The 20934-nt window shown below is 34.2% G+C and overlaps 3 protein-coding genes and 1 long non-coding RNA gene across 6 annotated transcripts in view; 1 reads left to right on the top strand and 3 right to left on the bottom strand.

Moving 5' to 3' along the window:
• LOC133847439 (high affinity cGMP-specific 3',5'-cyclic phosphodiesterase 9A) overlaps positions 1-3216 on the bottom strand; it is a 140201-nt gene extending 136985 nt beyond the window's left edge. Inside the window, 2 exon segments of the mRNA XM_062282478.1 lie at positions 2469-2785; positions 3126-3216. The gene's annotated coding sequence lies outside the window, so the exon portion shown is untranslated.
• A 1140-nt stretch (positions 3217-4356) lies between these two features.
• Positions 4357-7342, bottom strand: LOC133848003 (atypical kinase COQ8B, mitochondrial). Its single transcript, XM_062283365.1, has 3 exons — positions 6399-7342; positions 5539-6331; positions 4357-5039 (listed from the first exon to the last, which is right to left on the bottom strand). Exons 1-3 carry the CDS (start codon positions 7060-7062, stop codon positions 4487-4489), a joined length of 2010 nt encoding a protein of 669 aa, XP_062139349.1. The 5' UTR covers positions 7063-7342; the 3' UTR covers positions 4357-4486.
• A 1721-nt stretch (positions 7343-9063) lies between these two features.
• Positions 9064-20934, top strand: LOC133849527 (beta-alanyl-dopamine/carcinine hydrolase). 3 transcript variants are annotated; one of them, XM_062285677.1, is made up of 9 exons: positions 9064-9201; positions 9572-9764; positions 14823-14916; positions 15024-15127; positions 19132-19242; positions 19313-19547; positions 20058-20178; positions 20237-20353; positions 20424-20934. In XM_062285677.1, the coding sequence occupies exons 2-9, from the start codon at positions 9666-9668 to the stop codon at positions 20716-20718; spliced, it is 1176 nt and encodes a 391-aa protein (XP_062141661.1). In that variant the 5' UTR covers positions 9064-9201; positions 9572-9665; the 3' UTR covers positions 20719-20934. The 3 variants fall into 3 exon arrangements, with proteins under 3 accessions (XP_062141661.1, XP_062141660.1, XP_062141662.1); XM_062285676.1 differs by having other exon boundaries at positions 9064-9207; XM_062285678.1 differs by lacking the exon at positions 9064-9201 and having other exon boundaries at positions 9277-9764.
• LOC133849529 (uncharacterized) lies at positions 9654-10013 on the bottom strand. The gene is made up of 2 exons (XR_009895384.1): positions 9884-10013; positions 9654-9826 (listed from the first exon to the last, which is right to left on the bottom strand). It is a non-coding gene; the product is annotated as an uncharacterized LOC133849529 (long non-coding RNA).

The raw sequence follows: 20934 nt of genomic DNA, 5'->3' as shown, positions 1-20934 counted from the left end.
GCACTTTAAGTCCCCCCACAAAATGAAAAAATGAGAAAAAAGTTAACGAAAGAGAAACAAATCTCAAAAAATATATGTGCAAGTATTTCATATCTTGTGACTGTATCCGTATCTGTATCTGTATCTCTGTGTATTTCGCAGCATTTTGCAGTGCTTTAATGTTGATAATCATCAAGTGGGAGTCTTCTTCCAACATGAATGAAATTTAAATGGAAGCGCAAAAGGCGCACAAATCTCGCCAGTTGCTGTGCAAAATGTTCACTCGTAGTACAATTTACCCACATACTCGCATTGTATCTCAGAATGTATTTGTATCTGTATCTGTATCTGTCGCTGTATCTGTCTCTGCTGGCTCTGTGTGTGCAAGCAATCGAATCAAGAGACAAACTGGGTAATTGGTTCATTATATTGTAGAAGCCAACGACTTCCGCTCGTTAATGTAAATTACACAATAGTTTGAAATAATTTTCAGTTTTTTTTTTCTTCTGTGTTTTTTTTTTCACTCTCTGTTGCTTTAACGTTTCTTTTCCATTCCTTTGCATACAAATTTCGTATGCATTATTCGCTCAACTGTGATTTTCCATTGATTGCAAAAAGTTACATTCTCATTTGATATTTGAAAGAAAGTGATATCTAAAAACAAACAATTCCAGTTTGTTTAGAATATTTGAGAACACATAGCAACATAGAAATGTTTAGTTTAAGGGAAGTGTGAATTTATCTTATATTGCGAAAACGATATGTAAACAACATTTCATGAATACATGGCATAAAAACTCAGACTTTAACAGATGATAAAGATATGATATGGTGTGGAACTTATCTGATATTACACTGAGCGAAATGTAAATAAATTTTTAATTAGAACAACTCGAGTACAATGTGATAAATAAAGCAAATCTCTCGCTCATGATAAAGCAAAAAAAAAAAACAAATGTTTAATGCAAAAAAGATATTTCTAGATTTTCTCGAATCTGTTGAAAGATCAATTCCATGCTGATGTGTGTATACAATATGTTGGTAAAGAATTTTCTTATCAATAGATGTATCGAACTTTCTTGGAAATTTCACTGTATTCTAAAATTAAGTACATATAGCTAAAAAGAAAATCAAAATTTACTTGTATGCAAAGAAAGAATTCCAATCAAAAAAGAGTCGCGATGTTTTTTATACCATGTGTCTCTCTTGAAATACAACAACAACAACAATAACAACAACGATAATAAAGAGTGGGCGACAAGAAAGAGCGAATAAAAGATCCGAGAGAATGCCGGAGAATGGGAGAGAGAAAGAGAGCTGCTGATAATGTGACGCTGAACGCGCGCCGATCCCTGGCAACAATAACAATAAGTACAACACCAACAACAACAATAGTAGAATACAATGGGAATTATCAGTGGACTGCGTGATATGATTATCAAAAGAGGGGTTTCTTCTTATTGTTGCTGCTGCTGCTGTTGCTGTTGCTGTTGCTATTGCTGTTGCTGGCAACGGCATTTCTCAATACACATGCTACATATGTAAAACAGTTTATTTGCCCCATACACACATACGTACATATGTACGTATGTCTGCACATATGTGTGTATCACAGACATACATACCATATATATACTATACAGAATCTATATACCTACATAATAAAGACATTTTTCGACGTGCTTTGATAGTACACATTAAATAAACAAGAGCGAATAAGCCGTATAAGCCCTCGTGCAAAAATTATTATAAATTAAGCTAAAGTAAATGTCACGTTTATCACAGTTAACGTTAACTTGCTGTATACACTAACACTTTTAAAATATTTAGACAACATAATACAAAACTAATCAAATTACTAAGGCTCATTTGAATTGAATACCTTAGAATATGTATTAAATTGTAAAAATAATAATATTTAATTTAATTGCTTTAATAATAATTGTACATACAAATAAATTATTATTAAATTTAAAACAAAAAAAAAATGGTCATAATATAATTATGAAGTGTAATAATAATGTTGCTTGATTGTAATAAACACATGTGAATAATAAAATATTTTATTGAAAGAATATTATTAATACTACTAATAGTCCCCTATAAGAGAATTTCTTGGAATAATATTAAATAAATGAATTCAAATTAACTTCAAAGTACTTAATCATAAAACAAAAATATTAAATAGTACTACATACAAAGAATTGAAGTACATGCAATAAAAATGATATTAAAATGTAATAATACTTGAAGTTTGCCGTTTATGCGACAAGTTGGCAGCACCCGAAAAGAAGTACAACAACAACAGAAACAACAGCAACAACAACTTGAAATCACTTTCATTGATAAACGACAGCAACACAGAGAGATCAACGGCTGCTGTTGCTGCACTTTGTCTTTGCGGCTTTTGTTTTACGCTCTTTCTCTCTCTGTCTCTCTTTATGGGAGTACAAATATGTAGATTTGAATACGTATGCATTCGTACTTACATTGACATGTAGTTGCATGTGTATGTATGTGTCCAAAGTAGCCGCAACAACAAAACAGCAAACTGGCATCAATCAGCTACAATGCTTCGTCGTCGTCGACAATTGAGACTAACCAACATTAAACTGTAACTTCCTCACACATATACACGCCGTTATACATATGCATATGTATGCGTATGCAGTCACAAATACACTCTCTTTCTCACTCACACACACTGACACTGCTGTTGTAATAATATTTGCACTATTGTAGTGTTTTTGCTATTTGCTTATTGCAATTGTTATTATTTATTGCACGCACGTTTATAAAAAAAATACTAAACTTGAAAAAAATATAAAAGAATTTAAAAACAAAACGAAATAATAATAGTAATAAAGGCGGCTTTAAGTTGCGCGCGCGCGGTTTTAAGTCGCACAACAGCAACAACAATAAGAGCAACAGCAACTACAACAACAAAAACGACAGGCGGCATGAATTAAATAAAGAGTCAAGAATTTAAATTAAGTAAAATACAAGCATGTTTGTCTGTACATAATACGTCCGTCTGTTGTTTTTATTGTTATTATAATAATAATTCTTGTTGCTGCTGCTGCTGTCTCTGCTGCTGCTGCTGCTACTGTGACGGCGGCAGCGGCGACGGCTTCTCTATCGCTTACGATGACGGTCACCACACCAACGAACGACGAACGCACGAAGTGCACGACGAACGATCAACGATCTGACACGCACGAAATGCAAAAACGCACTGAAAACTGATATTTAAAAGAGAGTAGGCAGCGACATTTTTTTTCCTTTTCATTTACGTACGAAGCCCACGCGCGCGCATTTGAGCGAGAATCTATTCCATAAATTGCATTGCACATTCATTTTTTTGATTCTTCCAGCTTGTTTACCGCCTTTCATTATGCACTGATACCGTTTTATTAGCTGCACAAATTAATTACGTTTTTCGTTTTTCTTCCGTTTTCTGTTAAAATTCTGTCCGCAGGTTGCAAGACGACAGGTTCATTCAAATGAAAAGCAAAAATAACGCAAATTTACTCAAATTGGCACCGTTATCGATTACAATAAGCATATCGGTAGCGCGCAATCGATTTACTCAATATTTTCAAAATTCGTTTTATTGTTGCTAAAATTACTGTATTGCCAAGCAAAGTATATAAATTCGTTGGTTTTATATTTGTATTATTGATTAGATTATAATTTGGCTCAATTGATAGCTTATTTTATTAGCTTTTTTAATTGCGGTTTCATTTAACAGCTGTGTCGAGATGTGACCTCAAATAAAATTTCTGAAAATATACCGCCGACATATACCACATGTGATAATTGTCAACGGTCACTCTGGATTTCAAAAGCGCGTGAAAAAAGCGCGACGATTGAAAAACGGGGGTTTTGCAGAGGTTTTCATTAATTCTTGTCGTTAACTCACAAATCACTATTGCTACTTTTAAAAAATAAGACTTTCCAAACGCGGCATTAAAAATCGTCGAAATTAAATTTTTTTATACGAACGATCTATGTTGGTTTGGCTTAGCCACCTCCAGATCATACTCTGTAGTTAACAGAGCGCTGTTAAGCTGCTGTATTTAACATGTTCTGCACTAAACTTAGAAAGCTGCAGTACTAATTGAGTCTGTTATCATTCTATGTCTAATTCAATTGAATTTTTGAATTTATATTTGGTGCAAAACGTTTTTCATTTGCTAACGATGGTGCTGCAGCACGTAAGTCCAAATAAATGGCAAATCGTTTTAATATATTTATAAGATCATCCTTGTAATACTGCAATCAAGTCTTTTTTGTAAAAAACGGCCAAAGCAGTAAACCACAAACTGTACAGTTTAAGACGTACTTTGTGATTTACCGTCTTTTTCATTTTCAAAAGTTTATCAAACGTTGTTTTATTCCATCCCCTTTTCAACTGATTTACAAATAATATTTTCAATACATTTACATTAAGAGCACTTAGTTATATATAGAAAAAAAAAACGAAACCAATGATATCTCCATTAAATTAATCCTTGAACTTGCCCAAGATGATCTCATTGTAGAAGGGAACACAATTCATACGCACATTGAGACGAGCGCAGAGCAAAAATATGCCCGACAACTTTCGGTGAATGGAGTAAATCTCCTCGGGTGGCGGACACAAACGATGCGCCACCATTGTGGGCACCAAAGCGGCCAAGCGTTCCGTCGTATTCTGTTTGCCAAAATCAAATTCACCATCATAGCGAAAGATCTCGCCCAAGATCATCACGGCATCGACGTGCGCCTGCTCCATCTGCTTCGTCTCGTAGCCAGTGAGGAAGCCCATCTCGCGTGACATCTCCAGCACACCCTGGCGATTGTTTTGCGCTGCACTGATGATCACCTGGCGATAGCTGCGTATGAATTCGTGCTTGTAAAAACGCGTCGAGCCAAAGTCGATGAGCATCAGTCGGCGACTTGGCGCATCGTATAGGAAATTCGACCAATTGGGATCCGTTTGCATGCACTCAATCTCGAACAGTTCGCGCAAACACAGCTTCAACACGGAGGCGGCAATATGCGAACGATGTTCATAGCTGAAAGAGTATAAAAATTGAAAATAAGCTATCGAATAAGCTGAAGGTTTGCCCTTTTTTGGAACCCATTGACTTTGTGTCTCAATTTACGCTCGTTACGAAATTTAAGTAGGTGTTTAATATTGTGTATAACAAGTTTCAAACTTGAGCAAATTTGTTGTCTTTAGCTCTTATATTTGTTAAGCTATAGCTATTTCTACAAGCGGACAGACAGAAAGACGGAAGAACAAACATAGATTTTGCGTTTTAACTGCCTTTTAATGCTTCTATTGATTTACAAAACGCATTCATTGAGAATAAGCATTGCTTTATCAACAAAATTTTTAGTCAGTATAATTATTAAGTTCTAGCTATTTCTATAAGCGGACAGATTGAAAGACGGACGACATGCTGAACAAGCAATAACTTTATGATAATGTCTCTCTACTCTATCTGCTAAGTACAATAGTTGCCTTCATCTCCCTCTTTCACTCTCGCTCTCTGTCCCTTTCGTACTCACCTCAAGTCAAAGCACTTGTCGAGTGGCACTCCAGGCACCAATTCCGTGGTAAGCACGCTGGACGTGGTCAGCTCACGCACCACTCTGGGCACATAGTACTCCGGATAGGGGGCAATCATCTGGCGAAACTTTTCCGTGTACTCCGCCTCCCTGGCATAGTCCACCTCCCATTGCAGCTCGCGCTTCGCCACGCGCACGACGTTGTCAATGAAGAAGCCTTGGGGAAAGACATCCCACACCTTGAGCATGCCCACTAGATTATCAATATCGCTCTCAATGCTTTGGGCCACACCGGGATACTGAATCTTAATGGCCACCTCCATGCCGCTGTCTTGCAAGGTGGCCCGATGCACTTGACCAATGGAGGCGGCAGCAAATGGTTTGTCATCGAAGCTGGACAAACGTTGGCGCCACTCGGCGCCCAGTTGGGTGGTCATCACACGCTCCACCTGCCAGTCGGGCATATAGTCCGCCGCCTGACGCACACGCTCGAAAGCTTTGGCCAGCTGCGGCGACACCACATTCGTGTCCTGAATGCTCAGGATTTGGCCAATCTTCAGCGCTGCGCCACGCACCTTGCACAGCGTGTCCACGATGCGTTCCGCATTTGCCGGACTGAGCAACGCTTCGCGCATATTCGTGGAGCCGCCCAAACCAAGGGCGCCTTTGGTCAGCTCGTTGATCGTGCCGATGCCGAGGCCAGCGAAGAGGCCGCCAAACGAGGCCATGCGACCGAGACGCGAGGCGGGCACGCGACGCTGCTTGGCCACTTTGCTCAGTTCGGGTAGCGCCACTAAAAGAGAGGCAGTGCAAGTTACTTAAAAGCTGGCGAGGATTAGCTAAGCGCATTTGCCACATACCTGGCGTAGCTTCAGTGGCTGTTGCCGCCGTGCTGCTGCTGTTGTCGCTAGCTACCATGCGCATTATGTTGTCCACATACTGTGTGTCCTTGTTGAGCTTCGAGGTATCCACGGGAGGCGTCTCCTTGGCAGGCAGCTGCTTCTTCTCGGTGTTTGCTGTGCGTAAGCTCACATTGCGATTCTTGTTGCGTTGCGACAAAATCTCCTCGAACTCTTGCAACGTTATAGAGGAGATATCCAGTTGGCTGGCATCCACTTGACCGCTGACGTTGTTGCTGGGAGTAGCAGCAACTGTTGCTGCTGCTGGACTTGCAGCAACATTTTGCGTGCTGTTGATGTTGTTGTTGGTGCGTTGCATGGCTGTCAAGTGATCGCAGCGTAATCTCGATGTTTCCAGCAGCTGACACAATCCCTGGGCCACTACGTAACCACGTTCGCCACTTTCTTGCAGCAGCTGTTGCAACTTTTGCAGCTCGATACCTGGTTGCTGTTGTGCTGCACGCAGCGAGTTCGTTGTCTGAGTCACATTCTCGCTGAGCAGTTCGCGTAGACTCGAATTGCTCCACAGATGCTTAGTCAACGCCAGATGCTCGCGTCCGCACGCCTCCGCAACCAATTGCAGGCCGCGCAGCACCCCGAGCACGTCTTGCGCTGCCCGACTCATGACCACTCACTCTCACACACGAGTGGGTGTCTCACTCTCTTGATCTCTCTCTCACTCTCGCACGCTACTCTCAGTCACTTGTTGTTGCCGGCAACGTTGGTCAGTGGCTGCTTTGGTATTGCATTTAGCGTTATATTATTGTGTCACTTGGCTGCCACACACAATTTAGTTTAGCTCGCTGATGTCCAAAAATGTTTACAGTTACGTAAACATAAATAAATAAAATGCTCGCACCGAAAGTTGCGAAATTAAAAACAGCTGTTTAGCAAACAGCAACAACAACAATGAGTACGCTAGCGTTGCCAGAAAACGTACAACAGCTGCGAGATATATCGATAAATTCGCTGCGTATTATCGCTGCATTTAATAAAGTAGTTTATTTTATTTTATTTTTAACAAATGTAAAAGAACTTCCACGCTTTTAAATTGTTATATTTTTAAGAAAGACAATAAATTCAATAAATAAATCATTATTAACGTATGCCAAGGAAATAGCTTGTGAAATATAGTTATCGATATCTGAGCGAGCACTGAAATATGCGTGCATTTAAATATAAATATAAATTTAAAAGACAACAATTTGTATGCACAGAGCATACATTTCAAATAAATTCATAACTAGGTTACTGCTGAAATTCTTGCAACAAAGTTGCAAAACAATTTTGCAGTTGATTGATTGATTACAGTGCTGCCATATTCACAGCAGTTAACGCTCTGGCAGCGCCATTAGCCAGTGTGTGGCAACAACAAAATTGAATTTGTCAGTTATAAATGCGAAGATGCAGTCAATCAACCTAAAAAAAATAAAAACAGCTTTTGATAGCGAATTAGATTAGCCAGAGTGCAGTGCAGTGTTGCAGTTGGTGGTTGTCCTTGACACTGACTGTGATTGTCGACCATTGGAATCCGCCTTGGCGTATGCACAATTTATGCAGGCGATAATAAAACCAAAAACACAAAAAAATGGAGAGAAAGAACACAACAAATGGCAAGAAACGTGTTTCCATGGAAAGCAAAAGCTAAGCAAAAGGCAAATGACACACAGACCAAAGCACGTTAGATTTTCATGGTCAAAGTTTAGTCGATTACGTCGCGTATACGTAACGTGAAACTATTATACCCTAGAACCAAAAAGAAAACAACAAATATAGTACAACAAAAAGTCGTCGGGCATTAAATGCAAAGCAAAGCCTAGAATGATTTTGGTTTTTTTAGTTTCTAGTTTCGTTAAACAGCAATAACAATAATCAAACACATCAATTTCAGGTCTTCCCCATTCATACAGGTTATTTAAATGTCTTTTTTTTTTTGTTTTTTGGTTGTAAGCAGAACTGGATTCTTTTTTGTTGTGATTTTGATTTCGCTATTTTGCAGCATCACACGTTTGTTTAGTCATTAACGCCTTCTATTCTGTGTATCGTTTTAGACAGATCGAGTGATCATACCCGATGTATTGCATTAGTGGGTATGACAAGAAAAGCCTATTAGCCAACTAATTAGCTTACGAGCGTTGTAAAACAGTTCAGCTCGCAGATGAGTTAAATATTATGCCATTTAATTAGCCAATTACAGTTTTACACTCACTAATTACTTTTTGCTTTTAGCATACACCTTAAATTCTTTGTGCATTGCATTCTCTTTTTTTTTTTGCAACATTTCATTGTATAATTGATTGGATATGCATATGACATCCATAAATTTGTTGATTTTTATCAAAATAACTAATATTGTTGCTGCGCATGGCGCATAAGAAATTTGAATTGAAATCCGTTTCAAACTCTCTGGGATCATCAGCGTCGCAGTCGCTGTCTCTGCTGGCGTCGCAGTCAGCGCCGTTGCTGTTGTTGTTATCGCGTCGTCGTCGTCGTTGACGTCGCTGTCTTCGTGTTGTTGCATTGCGGTTGTTGTTGTTGTTGTTGTTATTGTTGTTGCCGCTGTTAGATTGTTGGCCGTTCATTCGGGCAGCTCGATTTGCCGCCGCCAAAACTCACAGACAATTCAGTTTGAATTCTGCCTTCAAGCGCTTTAGAACATACGAAGAAATACAAAACACAGAAAAACAATAAAATAAAACTTGGCCATTATTTTAGCGCGAATTATTTGTAGCTACAAATTATTGTTGACACAAACATTGAAATTGTGTGTGTGTGCGTATTAATTTCTTGTGTTTTTTTTTATTGTTTCTTGACATATTAATTAATTATTAAGTCTGGATTGTTGTTGTGTTTTTGGTTTTCCAGCGTTGCAATTTGCAATTTTAATTTAGTTTTGTTTGCTTTTGCTTTTCTTACGCGATCGATTCGTTGATAACAAACTGAGACGCGTCGCGAAAGCCTAAACACACACATACACTTGCACACATACACTTGCACACATACTCTTACACACATACGAACGCAAACTAAAGAGAGAGTTTACAGTTTTAGTGTGCGAACGAAAGCAAGAGAGAGAGAGAGGGAGAAAGATAGATTTAAAGTCATTGCTCATCGCTGTTCTGCTCGAATTTCAGTGCCAAGAAAAGAGAGGAACGATAAACGGTCCACACAAAATAACCGAGGACGAAAGCAAACGCCGCCATTTTCACCTCCCCCGCCGCCCACCAAATGCTATCGAGCATGTCGTCCGGAAAGATTTTGCCCCGTCGCCAAGCGATTCCCGTTCTCTATACCAGAGGCACTCACTATGAGGTCGGCTTCGATATGGTAAGCACTGCAATTGTCCTTTGACCTTTCACTGGGGAACACCAAGTTCAAGTCACGCCAACCTAATTATAGAGTCTATAATAAACTATATAGAACGCCAACCCACACAAAAGACATACCACAGTTTACGTTTTGGGGGGATTTCAAATGCAGGAAATTTTAAAATTCTTTTTTTTTATGAGCACTTTGCTTCTTTGACTAATTTTGATCGATATTAACATTTTTGACTACAGTTTAGATTGACGTAAAACGAAAAACTTGCTTCAAATAGATATATTTTCAAATATTTTGCATTTTTGTAGATATAAATATTAATAATTGCTAAAAATATATATTTTATAAAAGAAAATTCTTCTTTTTTTTGTCATTCGTGAAGTGCTGTTTTATTATTTTACAAATCATATCATAAATCAATCAGTAATTACCTTCAACAAAAAAAAGAACTAAAAAATGAATAAAAATAAAATAAATAAAATTAAAATATCTTTTTATAGAGATAATATAATATTAATTATGGACAAGCTATTCCATGCAGCATGTAGAAATTTCGTAAAGAAGAAATGTTCCGAGTTCTGAGAAAGCAATTTAAATATTTTATGGATCATAATCATTTCTAAAGGCTTTAGTAAAAGTAATAGAAGTATTATAATCTACTGTAAAGTATAGTGTTAAAAAAGTCTTCTAAGATCCGAGGGATAAATTTGAATATTTAGAAATATTATATTAATTTGTAGTTTTCTAATTTAGTCTACAAAAAAGCTCGAAGAAAAGCTGGAAGAAATTTCCTGAGGCAATTTTCATTATTTTTATAGATTATAGACAAGAGATAATGAGTAAGAAGTTTAAAAATGTTTAAATGAAATTTCCTAATATAATTTACATTTTTTTTAGAGCACATTTAAAGTAAATAAACGAGTTAATTATTAATTGTTGTATCGAATAAAGTCAATAGCGGTGTTGAAGTGTCTTCTAACAAGAAAAATAAAAACTGCAAGGAATTTCAAAATAAAAATCTTATATCTGAAATACCCACCGTTGGGGCATTAAAACGTGAGCTACTATAGGGAATTTACAATTTCTAATTGTTCGATAACATATACGATTTTAATTTCTAATTACGAATGAAGTCAGCGAAGTCAACGATAACGACTAATTAATGCTCTAACATTAAAACATTCGACAGCTGTTTCGAAAAATAATAATCCCAAATATGAAATTCAAAATTCAGCATTCCCCGCTTTATATAGTATATAGATGAGTGATCCAATTAGCTGTAGCATGTGTGCTATATCTAGTTGGAAGTATTATTCAATCTATGTAACTTTCAAGATCGCTGATTAATTAAGAGAGCAGACTGGAAATTGCATTTGTAATATGATCGAATGATGATCGAATTCACAATGCATTTTGAGTTGTCATTCAAGCAGAAAATTCAAATTTTTATATGGATGTGCTGTGAAAATGTGCGAATTCAAAATTAATACAAAAACTGCGAAAACTGCAAAAAAAGGGAAAGAACAAACTATAAATAAATAAATAAATTGCATTCGCATAAACTCAATGCAAAACTAATTAGCTATTCAAATCGAAATTGGCATAGTAAAAACCAAAAAAAATAGATAAATATGGAATACACGTTAAATCCAAATACAATTGGCTTTCATTCAAAAACGAAACGAAAATGTTCATTGAAAACTTATTTCTCGCAGTGCAATTAGCATTTATTTGCAGATTGTTTGCATTGTCCCAGTACTTTATTCTTATCGTATATATATACAATATATACATATAGACTTTCTGAAGGCGTTGTACTAAAATCCCGATAAGCGAAACTGTGTTAATAACAATCAGCCGTTTAACACTCTCCACGCATCCATAAAAATAACAAACAAACTGACAGAGAAATTATTAAATGATACTACACAAATAAAAAACGAAAATAGATCTGTTGCTCCATATAGATTACAAAGAGAGCGACAATCATATAGAGACAAAGAGAGAATTTCATTTTTATTTTTAATGCGCGTTGCACTTTTCTGTCAACTTTTAGCTATTCATCTACAATTTTAATCTGCCTGAAGTCTATGTAAACTTTAGCTTTTAGTAATCGCACAAATATAGTTGACCTAATTACTTTTCGTAGATAGCAAAAATATACTCTAGATTTTGATATGGCTTCAATTGAACTAATATAGTCGATGTAGAACTTTATTAATGAAAAAGCTTACTTGCAAAACTACTTAAATTTTGATAAGATTAAAATGTTCTTAATTTTTGACATTAAAGAAATGTGTGTTCTACATACAATTCTGAAGCATTTATTTAAAGTTTAGTAATATCAAGATTAAATCTTGATTTACAAATACTTAAAAATTGTAATAATTTCTTCAAGTATTAGATGATGTAAATTCTAAAATATTTAGTTCAGCATTTAAATCGAAAGTATTTATATAAAGTTTAATAAGCTTTTGCATTTACAAATATATATTTAGAAATCGAATCTCAATATAGATATGATGAAAATTATAATAACTTCTGCATAAATTTGATGCCAATAACAGTAATGTATCTTCAGTTCTAATAGTTCTAAATTAAAGTTTAACTAAACATTCTTTAGAATTTTTGATTCCTAATTATTTACCTAAAGTTTCTGCATCGAGAAAGTTATATTTGAAGTTCGTATCTTAATTTAGCGGTGATTTAAATTTTCATCATTTGTAGAAAGATTTGATGCAAATATGCCCCAGTATATAATCCTAAAGCATTAATTAAGTTTAATAACAGTCATTCTTGATTTAGATACGATTACAATTTTTTTAATTTACACAAAAAGAATAATGAACATTCAGCATTTAAATTTTATGTAGCTGTATATAGCTTAGGATATTCTGCATTGATAGTATATCTATAGTATATAGTATATACTATAAATAAATAATACCTATAAATAAAATAATTTAGCTAATATATACTAAGTGAGTAATTTCTAAGGATATATAGTTAGTTACATAATTTTACATATTAAATTTTTATGTAAAAACTTTTGCTTTACTGCACGGAACATTTCATAATTAGTTTCAAATTTTGTAAAGGCAAACTTGGGTATTAAATTTCAATATTTAAATCCTATAAATATAGGAAAGACCTAAAATTAGTCAGACTTTATTCTCTTCTAGCTTTCATCGTCAAGGGGCTGGCCACTTTTTTTTGTATTATTTTTTGTTGCTTGACCCAGTTCCTGTTTAACCTTCACTTTGTCGCTCACACTCACTTGCTGTACTCGTAGCTTTGAACCGGAATCGGTTGCAACGTAAAAAAAAACTAAATATATATAATACAGCTTAGTATAAGAAAAAAGCGAAAAAGCGTGAACAATTGGCCAATATCAAGGGCAAATGGCAATTAGCATGCAGGCACGCTCCCGGGCCCAAGATCAGTGCCAGAAATCCGAGGGTGTCGAATGTCAATAGTCACCTCTGGACATTTAGTTGTCTACTACACTATATATATAGTTTGCTGTTACATATTCACGTAGAGCGACCTGTTGGGGGGCCCACCCTGATGGTGATTTTATTTTTAAAATGAATACAAGTATTCAATTGCGGCCAACAACGGCGAACAAGACTCACTAACAATGCCCATTATTCATACTATTCACTGTATTGTCGCTTTATTTTATTTTTTTTTTATTTTTTGTTTGCACTGCGATCGGTCGTGATCGATTATGCTTTTTTTTCTTACTTTTGTTGCTGTCGCTGTTGCTATGTCTATTCTATAATCTCTTTCAGCAATTGCTTGAAACATGCACTCATATTTCGTTGTCTCTCTGATTTGCATATTCAAATTACGAAAATCTGTAGCAAAATAAGTCTCTGAAAATAATACTCTAAAAACTATTTATTGGCGGAGTCGCGTTTTTATTTACCCAAATTAAAATGATATGAAGAGCTAGAGTTTCTTTAAGAGCAGCAGAAAAAGAATATATGTATAATGAATAAAAAATTTAATTTATAATTTCCATATTTTATTTTAATCTCGATTGCCTTTTATCGGGAATATTTCAAATCTTAATCCTAATTTGCATTGCATTTTATTTGGAATATTTCTATTATTATATTAGCTTAACCTAGAACGACATCCCAAAAAGTGTTCTATATGATTGAAAATGTTTATATGTACTTATTTTTTTTATAAATACCCCAACAATTTATTGTATTAAGTTCTTTCTTTCTGTCAGGTTTTTGTATATTGAACATATTTTATATCTTCCTATTTATTACGAAATTAAATTTTATGGGTTTTTTTCTATAAATACCCCAACAATTTATTATATTACGTTTCTTACATTGTTTTTCTTTAGTTTCATTATTAATCAGTTTATTCTGTGAGGTTCTGTATATACTTTTTTTCTCTGAAAGTTATAAATCATATTTCTTGTTTTGCTTTTCAATTAGTATCATATGTTTAAGTCGAATAAACCAATTTGGTTTTCCGCTAAACAAGTTCACTTGTAAAATTTGAATTTTATGCTTTAATAAAATGTTCTAATTAAATGAAATGATTAATCTGCTTAGCAATAAAGGTGCAAATGACTTAATCACTTCTTTTTTTGTATTTTCTATTATAAATATAAATATTTTTTAAATAAAGTGCTCTAAAGTAATTGTATTTTAAAAATTTTGATATGAACAACAATAAAACTAGAGCCAAAATAAGTCATTAGTAAATTAAACAAATTACTATATGTTTGTTTTCCTTATGTTCTTCATTCAAAAGCAATAATTTACTTTTACAGCCATTGTAAAAAGACTTCAGGAAATGAGAACTTGACTTGCAAAATATTATAAGAAATTACTTGAACTCTTAATAAGCAGCTTCGAGTTTCATTTTGAGCAGTAATCAAATTTACGATTGGTCATTAGAAATCTCGTTTAGTTAGTAATCAAGAATGCTCCCCGCGGAGATTAACAAAAGCAAGAACAAACTCAATTGGCAAATTGGTTAGAAATTACTCAAATGTATTCACTTCTTATTTTTTTGTTCTTTTTTTTATTACAGGGTCGCACATTCGGCTCGATGATCAAGAACTTTCTGATCTTATCGCAGCCACTGAACGAAACCTACTTGCCGCAATATGCGACCACAAAAGGCAGTAAGTATTCTACCCCGAACTTCAAAAAGCAATCAACTTGGAGTACTCATTGAGCAAGAAGTGAGTGACTAATGTGAATCATTTGGAATCGAATGGAATCGTTACAGGGCAAATCTATAATGAGACGCTCGAATCGGTGAAATGTAGTTTTCCGCAATATATACGCGAATTGGAGGGCGTGGCCGACGGAGCCGAAGTTGAATTCCATAAGGTGAGTGAATCACAATGATTATGAAAATTATGATTACCCCACAACAACAAAAAACTAAGAAAAAACATGAATCGACCCCCCTTTGAGTAGCTGTAATAATTAGCACTCCAGCTGTTAACAATTAACTGGCCATTAAAACAAATACAAAATATAAAAAAAAAAATGAAATAAGCTAATCTGTGGGCGGAAAGTGGGGGCCAAAGCAAACTTCAACTTGAGCTTTCTAACGGTAAAGCTAATGCCAAAGTCGTCGTCGCATTTGTTGCGTGTTGCGTGCTGCGAACTTATTTTTTTTTCTTACTATTTGTTTTGTTGCTATTTTTGTTGTTCAAGTTGCAAGTTGCAAAGCCCATAATGTTTTCAATGACAACGACTTATGCACAACAACATGCCACATGCATACTTAACCAATTCAAGATATACTAAGTATATATGTTTGTATAACAGTTAATTACAATTGGCACTCGCCTAAAACGAGCACATACATAATTAGCGCTCAATATAAATTGTGTATTTTAATTAAATTACATTTATGAACTATTAATCGCCATCTCAGCGATGCACTCAACTGTGGCGCCTATTGTTTTTCTATCTTTTTTTTTACTCATTTTTTGTCTTGTCAGGGAATGTAATCGTTATCAGTTGCTTTATAAAAATGCCATTGTTATAATTATCTTTTGATTTTCCGAGCTTTTCTTTGACATTCACTATTAATAATTAGTAATTTTATGCATTTTTTAAGTTTATTATCATTTTTAAACTAAAAAAATATAAAACAATTCTAAATAAATGAACAACAAAATAGATTTCCATTAGGATATGAATCCAAATCTTAGCTTAAAGCGAAAAAGAAAATAGAGTTCTACCTAAAAATAAAATAAAAACTATAATATTTAAAAAAAAGTTCAATTTGAAAATCATAAAAAAAGGAGAATAATTATTTTTTGAGAGTATTTTTTCTTCGTAAAAAGAAAAAATAACGTATTTAAAAAGAGAAGCTCAATTTTAAATACAAAAACATTAAAAACACGTATAATATTTTTTCTGTATTTATAATTGATCGTTTTCCTAAGTAGTTTATTTAAAATTGAACTTTGTTTTAACAAGTTTTTAATTTATTTTCATTGTACGAACATGATGTATTATATGATTATGATTATACAATCATTTGGTCTATAATTTACTTTAAGATCTTTAAACGACAATGTAAATACTACGTTCATACTAAAAACAAACTCATATTTTATTAATGACTTTTTAAATGTTCGCATAAAATAAAACTTAATTGTTGTTTAATAAAACTAATTGAATTTTAAATCACTTAAAGAAAAAATTTGGGTATTGCATTGCAAACTTCTTATAAAAATGTTCAATATTTTGTAATCAACCAATCAGTTCAAATAATACTATATAATTTTAAAATATGAAAAAGTAAAAAATTGTAAATAGGGTTTTAAATACAAAGTTTTATCATAATCGATAAAAAGTAATAATACTCTAAAATAATACACTTTATTTGAAATTAATGAAACTGTTTAAATTCAATCATTATTATTAGAATTTCAAAACTTAAAATAATTGAAATGAATATTTCACACAATGTTTGTCTGTTTTTTGTAACGAATCAAAAATAATCAATAATATTCAGTGTCTGAAAATGTGATCAAGTATTATTATTATGATGTGAGCTGTCGATTCTTTGTTATTATTTTGATTGCACTGCTAAATACTTGCGGCAATTAATTATGCAAGTCACATACGCAATACAATTTAGTGCAGTAATTTTTAAATCATACTCTTGACCAATACCGACAGCTGCTGCCAATTCAGATCATGCCAGATCATGCTACATGTCAATCATATTTTAGATGATTTTTGAATTGATTTTCCAGTTAATTGGCAGCACAATTTAGCTGTCCAATTAGCAGCCGTTGTAGGCAGCGTTTACTGTAGGTGCTAAACGCACATTGGTCATTGAACTAGTTCCGTTTTCGCCTCTTGTTTTTTTGTTTTTGTTTTTAAGCCAATTTGGTCATATAAAATGAAAATGCAGTCAAGTGACAAAGAGAAGCCCGTCAACAGTGCTGAATAAGAAGAAGCAGAAGAACAAGAAGAAGAAGAACTAGTCTGAGAGCGTTACAAGGGTCTCACATTGGCTTCACAGACTTGGCTTATTAGCATCGTAACAACATGACGGGTTGTGTTTTTTATTTCTATATATATATATATATTTTTTTTTTTGGCTGCAATGCGCAGCTGCCAATATAATGTGTTATAATTTTTTGCGTGCTATTAGTTGGCCAATTAAATGCACGCAAAAATCGCAAAAGTAACCTTGGCCTAACCGCCTAGCGACCGTTGTCGGCTTATCATCAGAGCTCACGACGAAGCCAGTCAAGGGAATGACAACACTTTGGCTTTGGCTTTGGCTTCCATTCGGCTGGCAATTGCATAATTATCATTCAATACAGATCAAATTAGCAATTTTCAGCTGCCAATTAACAGCATAAAGCCTACCACTTAAAATTCCTTGCATTCGCTTTGATGCTATTGCGATTGATCTTTGTCACTATTGCAGTCACGCACCCATCTCTAATAAAGTTGGCTGTGCATCATAATCTGTCATAATTCATTGACAAATATTGAATTCTTAAATGCTGTTTAACATTCTTTGTATTAGCTTTTAATTTGTAATAAACTCATTCGATGTTTGTCACTATTCTAGTCACGCACCCATCTCTAATTGATCTCCTTATTTAAAATGCAGACTGCATCACTTGCTGTTTAAAATTTGATATAATTTATTTAAAAATTTTATTAAACAGCAGAATGCATCACATGTTCTTTAAAATTTGTTTGAATTTATTGTCAAAAATTCAAATATTTAATATTTATGGACTGCACATTTCAATAAAATTTTAATTAATTACTTGTAATAAACAATTGTGATCGAAGGCTCGTCATTATTACAATCACGCACCTATCTCTAATTGATATCCTTATTTAAAATGCAGATTGCATCACTTGGACCTTAAAATTTGATATGATTTATTGCCAAAAATTTAAATTTAAAATACCATTTAACATTCCTTGCATTAGCCTTGAATTCGCGATGTTATCCATCGATACTATAGTCACGCACCCATCTCTAATTAAGCTGGCTTATTAAACAGCAGAATGCATCACATGTTCTTTAAAATTTGTTTTAATTTATTGTCAAAAATTCAAATATTTAATATTTATGGACTGCACATTTCAATTAATTACTTGTCATAAACAATCGAAGGCTCGTCACTATTCCAGTCACGCACCCATCTCTAATTGATCTCCTTATTTAAAATGCAGACTGCATCACTTGGTCTTCAAAATTTGATATGATTTATTGCCAAAAATGGAAATTTTGAATAATTATGGGTTGCACATTTCACTTAATTGCAATTGGGAGTTAAATTGTTTTGTGCATGTTTTTTGCTCATTTCAATTAATATGCAGCAAAGTGTTGCAGCTCAACGCTGAACGTGCAATTCATCATAATTAATAACATGCTTTTTAAATTGCTTCGCCAATTTTGTGTGTGCTTTTCATTAAGTGTTCCTTAACCCCGGATCAGCGACAACAATAGAGATCAAAATAAGCGAAAAAGAGATGCTGATCACTTCATCGGATTGTTATCGATCTTCAAGTCGATAACAAGCTTTTTATCGGTTATCGCTTGTAAAGTTTCATACTGATTGCTTGATAGTTGATTGTTTATTATTTGATTTTTAAAATAAAAATCTATTTAACTTAAAGTTTTGTTTTTTATTATAGATGAGTACATGACTTCAATTTAAATTATATCTAACCTTTTTAATTCTTATAGTAATAATATATGTTCAGCATTGATATTTGTATTAATATTTAGAAATCAAATCATAATTATAATATTCAATGTTTAATTCAATTTAATAAATATAATGCTTATATTGTAATTTGTTTTCTGCTTTCAATCTTTTTATTTTTAGCTATTTCTGCTGCACTTGGATGAGATATTGCCGCAATCTCTGAAGCATCAACCTCGCAGCAAGAATCAACCAACTGGCTGCTCCTCTATCATTGTGAACAAGCCGCATTGCGTAAGTCAACTGTTGCTCAACTGTTGACGGCAATCACATACCCCTTTTCTCTCTCTCCCCATATCTTTAGCGCTTGCTTGGCCACACTGAGGATGCTTTGACAGAGACGCTCAATCATTATTACTTTGTGGTCGCTCACATCATCAGCGATAAGCCGGAGGGCAAATACAATGTGAAGGAGGAGCACTTCATGTCCCTCTGCTACGCTGGACACTTGCCCGGCTACACAATGAGCCACAATCAACATGGTCTCGTGTTCAGCATTAACACGATCAGTGCCGAATTGTTGCGCAGTGGCAAAACACGTAAGTGGTCAATTTGCAGTCTATGAATTCAAATATAATAAAAATTAAAAAAATATTAAGAACATTTCAATTATTGAAATTAAAAGTCGAAATTCAAATTTGTTAAAAGTTATGGTAGAAATACAGATTTTCAATTCTAACAGTATTCTGTTAATAAGAATTTAAATTCAACATAAAATTCCATACAGATTATTGACTTTTCAATAAAACATTTAAAAAATTAAAGCAGAACTAAAGATTTTCAATTCTTACAGTATTATGTAAATCAAACTATAAATTTAATTTAAAATTTCATAAAGATTTTCGACTTTTCAATACAATATTTTAAAAATTCCTCATTTTAGATGTACTGAAGTACTTAAGCTTAATTATTTTTTTAATCGATAAAAACAAAAGTTAATTTTGTTTGTTTTTGACAAATTCTTTGGCTCTAATTTTTTTATACAAATTTTGTGTTTGCTTCTGATACCTTAAACTAACATACACGTTGTATACTCAATTTGCTTGCAGCACGTCATTTCATCACTCGAGCGCTGCTCGCCACCAGCAATGTGGATGATGCCTTCAGGGTGCTTCAAGATGCTGGAGTTGGTGCCGCCGATGCGTGCTCCATTAACTTCACCTTCTTGGGGTAAGCAATATCACGTTTTGCATTTTGCAACACTACTTATGACTTAATTTCATTGCAGCGATCCTCGGCAAATGTTTTATAACGTGGAGATGGCGCCGAATCCAGAGCGCAAAAATGAATCCCATTTAAGTATTAAGGAGGTGCCCATGGGTTCCTTCAATTTCCATGCTAATCAGTAAGCTGCAGCTGCCCCTTTTACTCGTTTTTTTTAAGAACAAATAAAAAATAAATATTATTTTTGACAGATTTGATCGCATTCACATGGATCAGGCCAATGAGCCCATGGTGGAATCGAGTATCTCGCGAATGCGAACGTTCTGCACCTACAAGCCGCCGGCCAGTGAGCAGGATGTGCGTAACATGCTGGGCGATGCTTCGGGCGGATGTTATTGCGTGTGGCGTGATAATGGCAAACCGGATGAAGTGGTTAAAACTATTTCTATGGGCATTTTCGACTTGAATGCCAAAACCTTTTCACTCTATTCGGACAATCCGAGTTATACGGAGCCTCACTGCACGTTGCCTCTACTTTACAAATAGATTTTTTTAAAATGATTATTTTAAAACACATTATGAACTCATTTTACTTAACAAATTTATTTAGCGCTTTTTATTCGTGTGCTATCGGTATTATAAAATTCCATTAATATCATATAAGACATAACAATATACATATATATGTACTTTTTTTGTTCGTGGGTTTAGCTAAAAAGATATATGCATATATTCCAATAAATAAATACATTTGAAATGGTT

The sequence above is a fragment of the Drosophila sulfurigaster genome, chromosome X (genome assembly GCF_023558435.1).
Source record: "Drosophila sulfurigaster albostrigata strain 15112-1811.04 chromosome X, ASM2355843v2, whole genome shotgun sequence".
NCBI classification, from domain to species: domain Eukaryota; kingdom Metazoa; phylum Arthropoda; class Insecta; order Diptera; family Drosophilidae; genus Drosophila; species Drosophila sulfurigaster.
This window is presented reverse-complemented; position numbering and strand designations above follow the sequence as displayed.

Excerpts from the sequence above, each read along its gene's own strand:
- LOC133848003 (XM_062283365.1), bottom strand. The coding sequence starts at position 7,062 with ATGAGTCGGGCAGCGCAAGACGTGCTCGGGGTGCTGCGCGGCCTGCAA. Across the intron at positions 6,332-6,398 it reads AGCCACTGAAGCTACGCCAG|TGGCGCTACCCGAACTGAGC; the intron begins GTATGTGGCAAA and ends CCTCTCTTTTAG. Across the intron at positions 5,040-5,538 it reads GACAAGTGCTTTGACTTGAG|CTATGAACATCGTTCGCATA; the intron begins GTGAGTACGAAA and ends ATACTCTTTCAG.
- LOC133849527 (XM_062285677.1), top strand. The coding sequence starts at position 9,666 with ATGCTATCGAGCATGTCGTCCGGAAAGATTTTGCCCCGTCGCCAAGCG. Across the intron at positions 19,548-20,057 it reads GTTGCGCAGTGGCAAAACAC|CACGTCATTTCATCACTCGA; the intron begins GTAAGTGGTCAA and ends ATTTGCTTGCAG. Across the intron at positions 20,179-20,236 it reads ATTAACTTCACCTTCTTGGG|CGATCCTCGGCAAATGTTTT; the intron begins GTAAGCAATATC and ends ATTTCATTGCAG.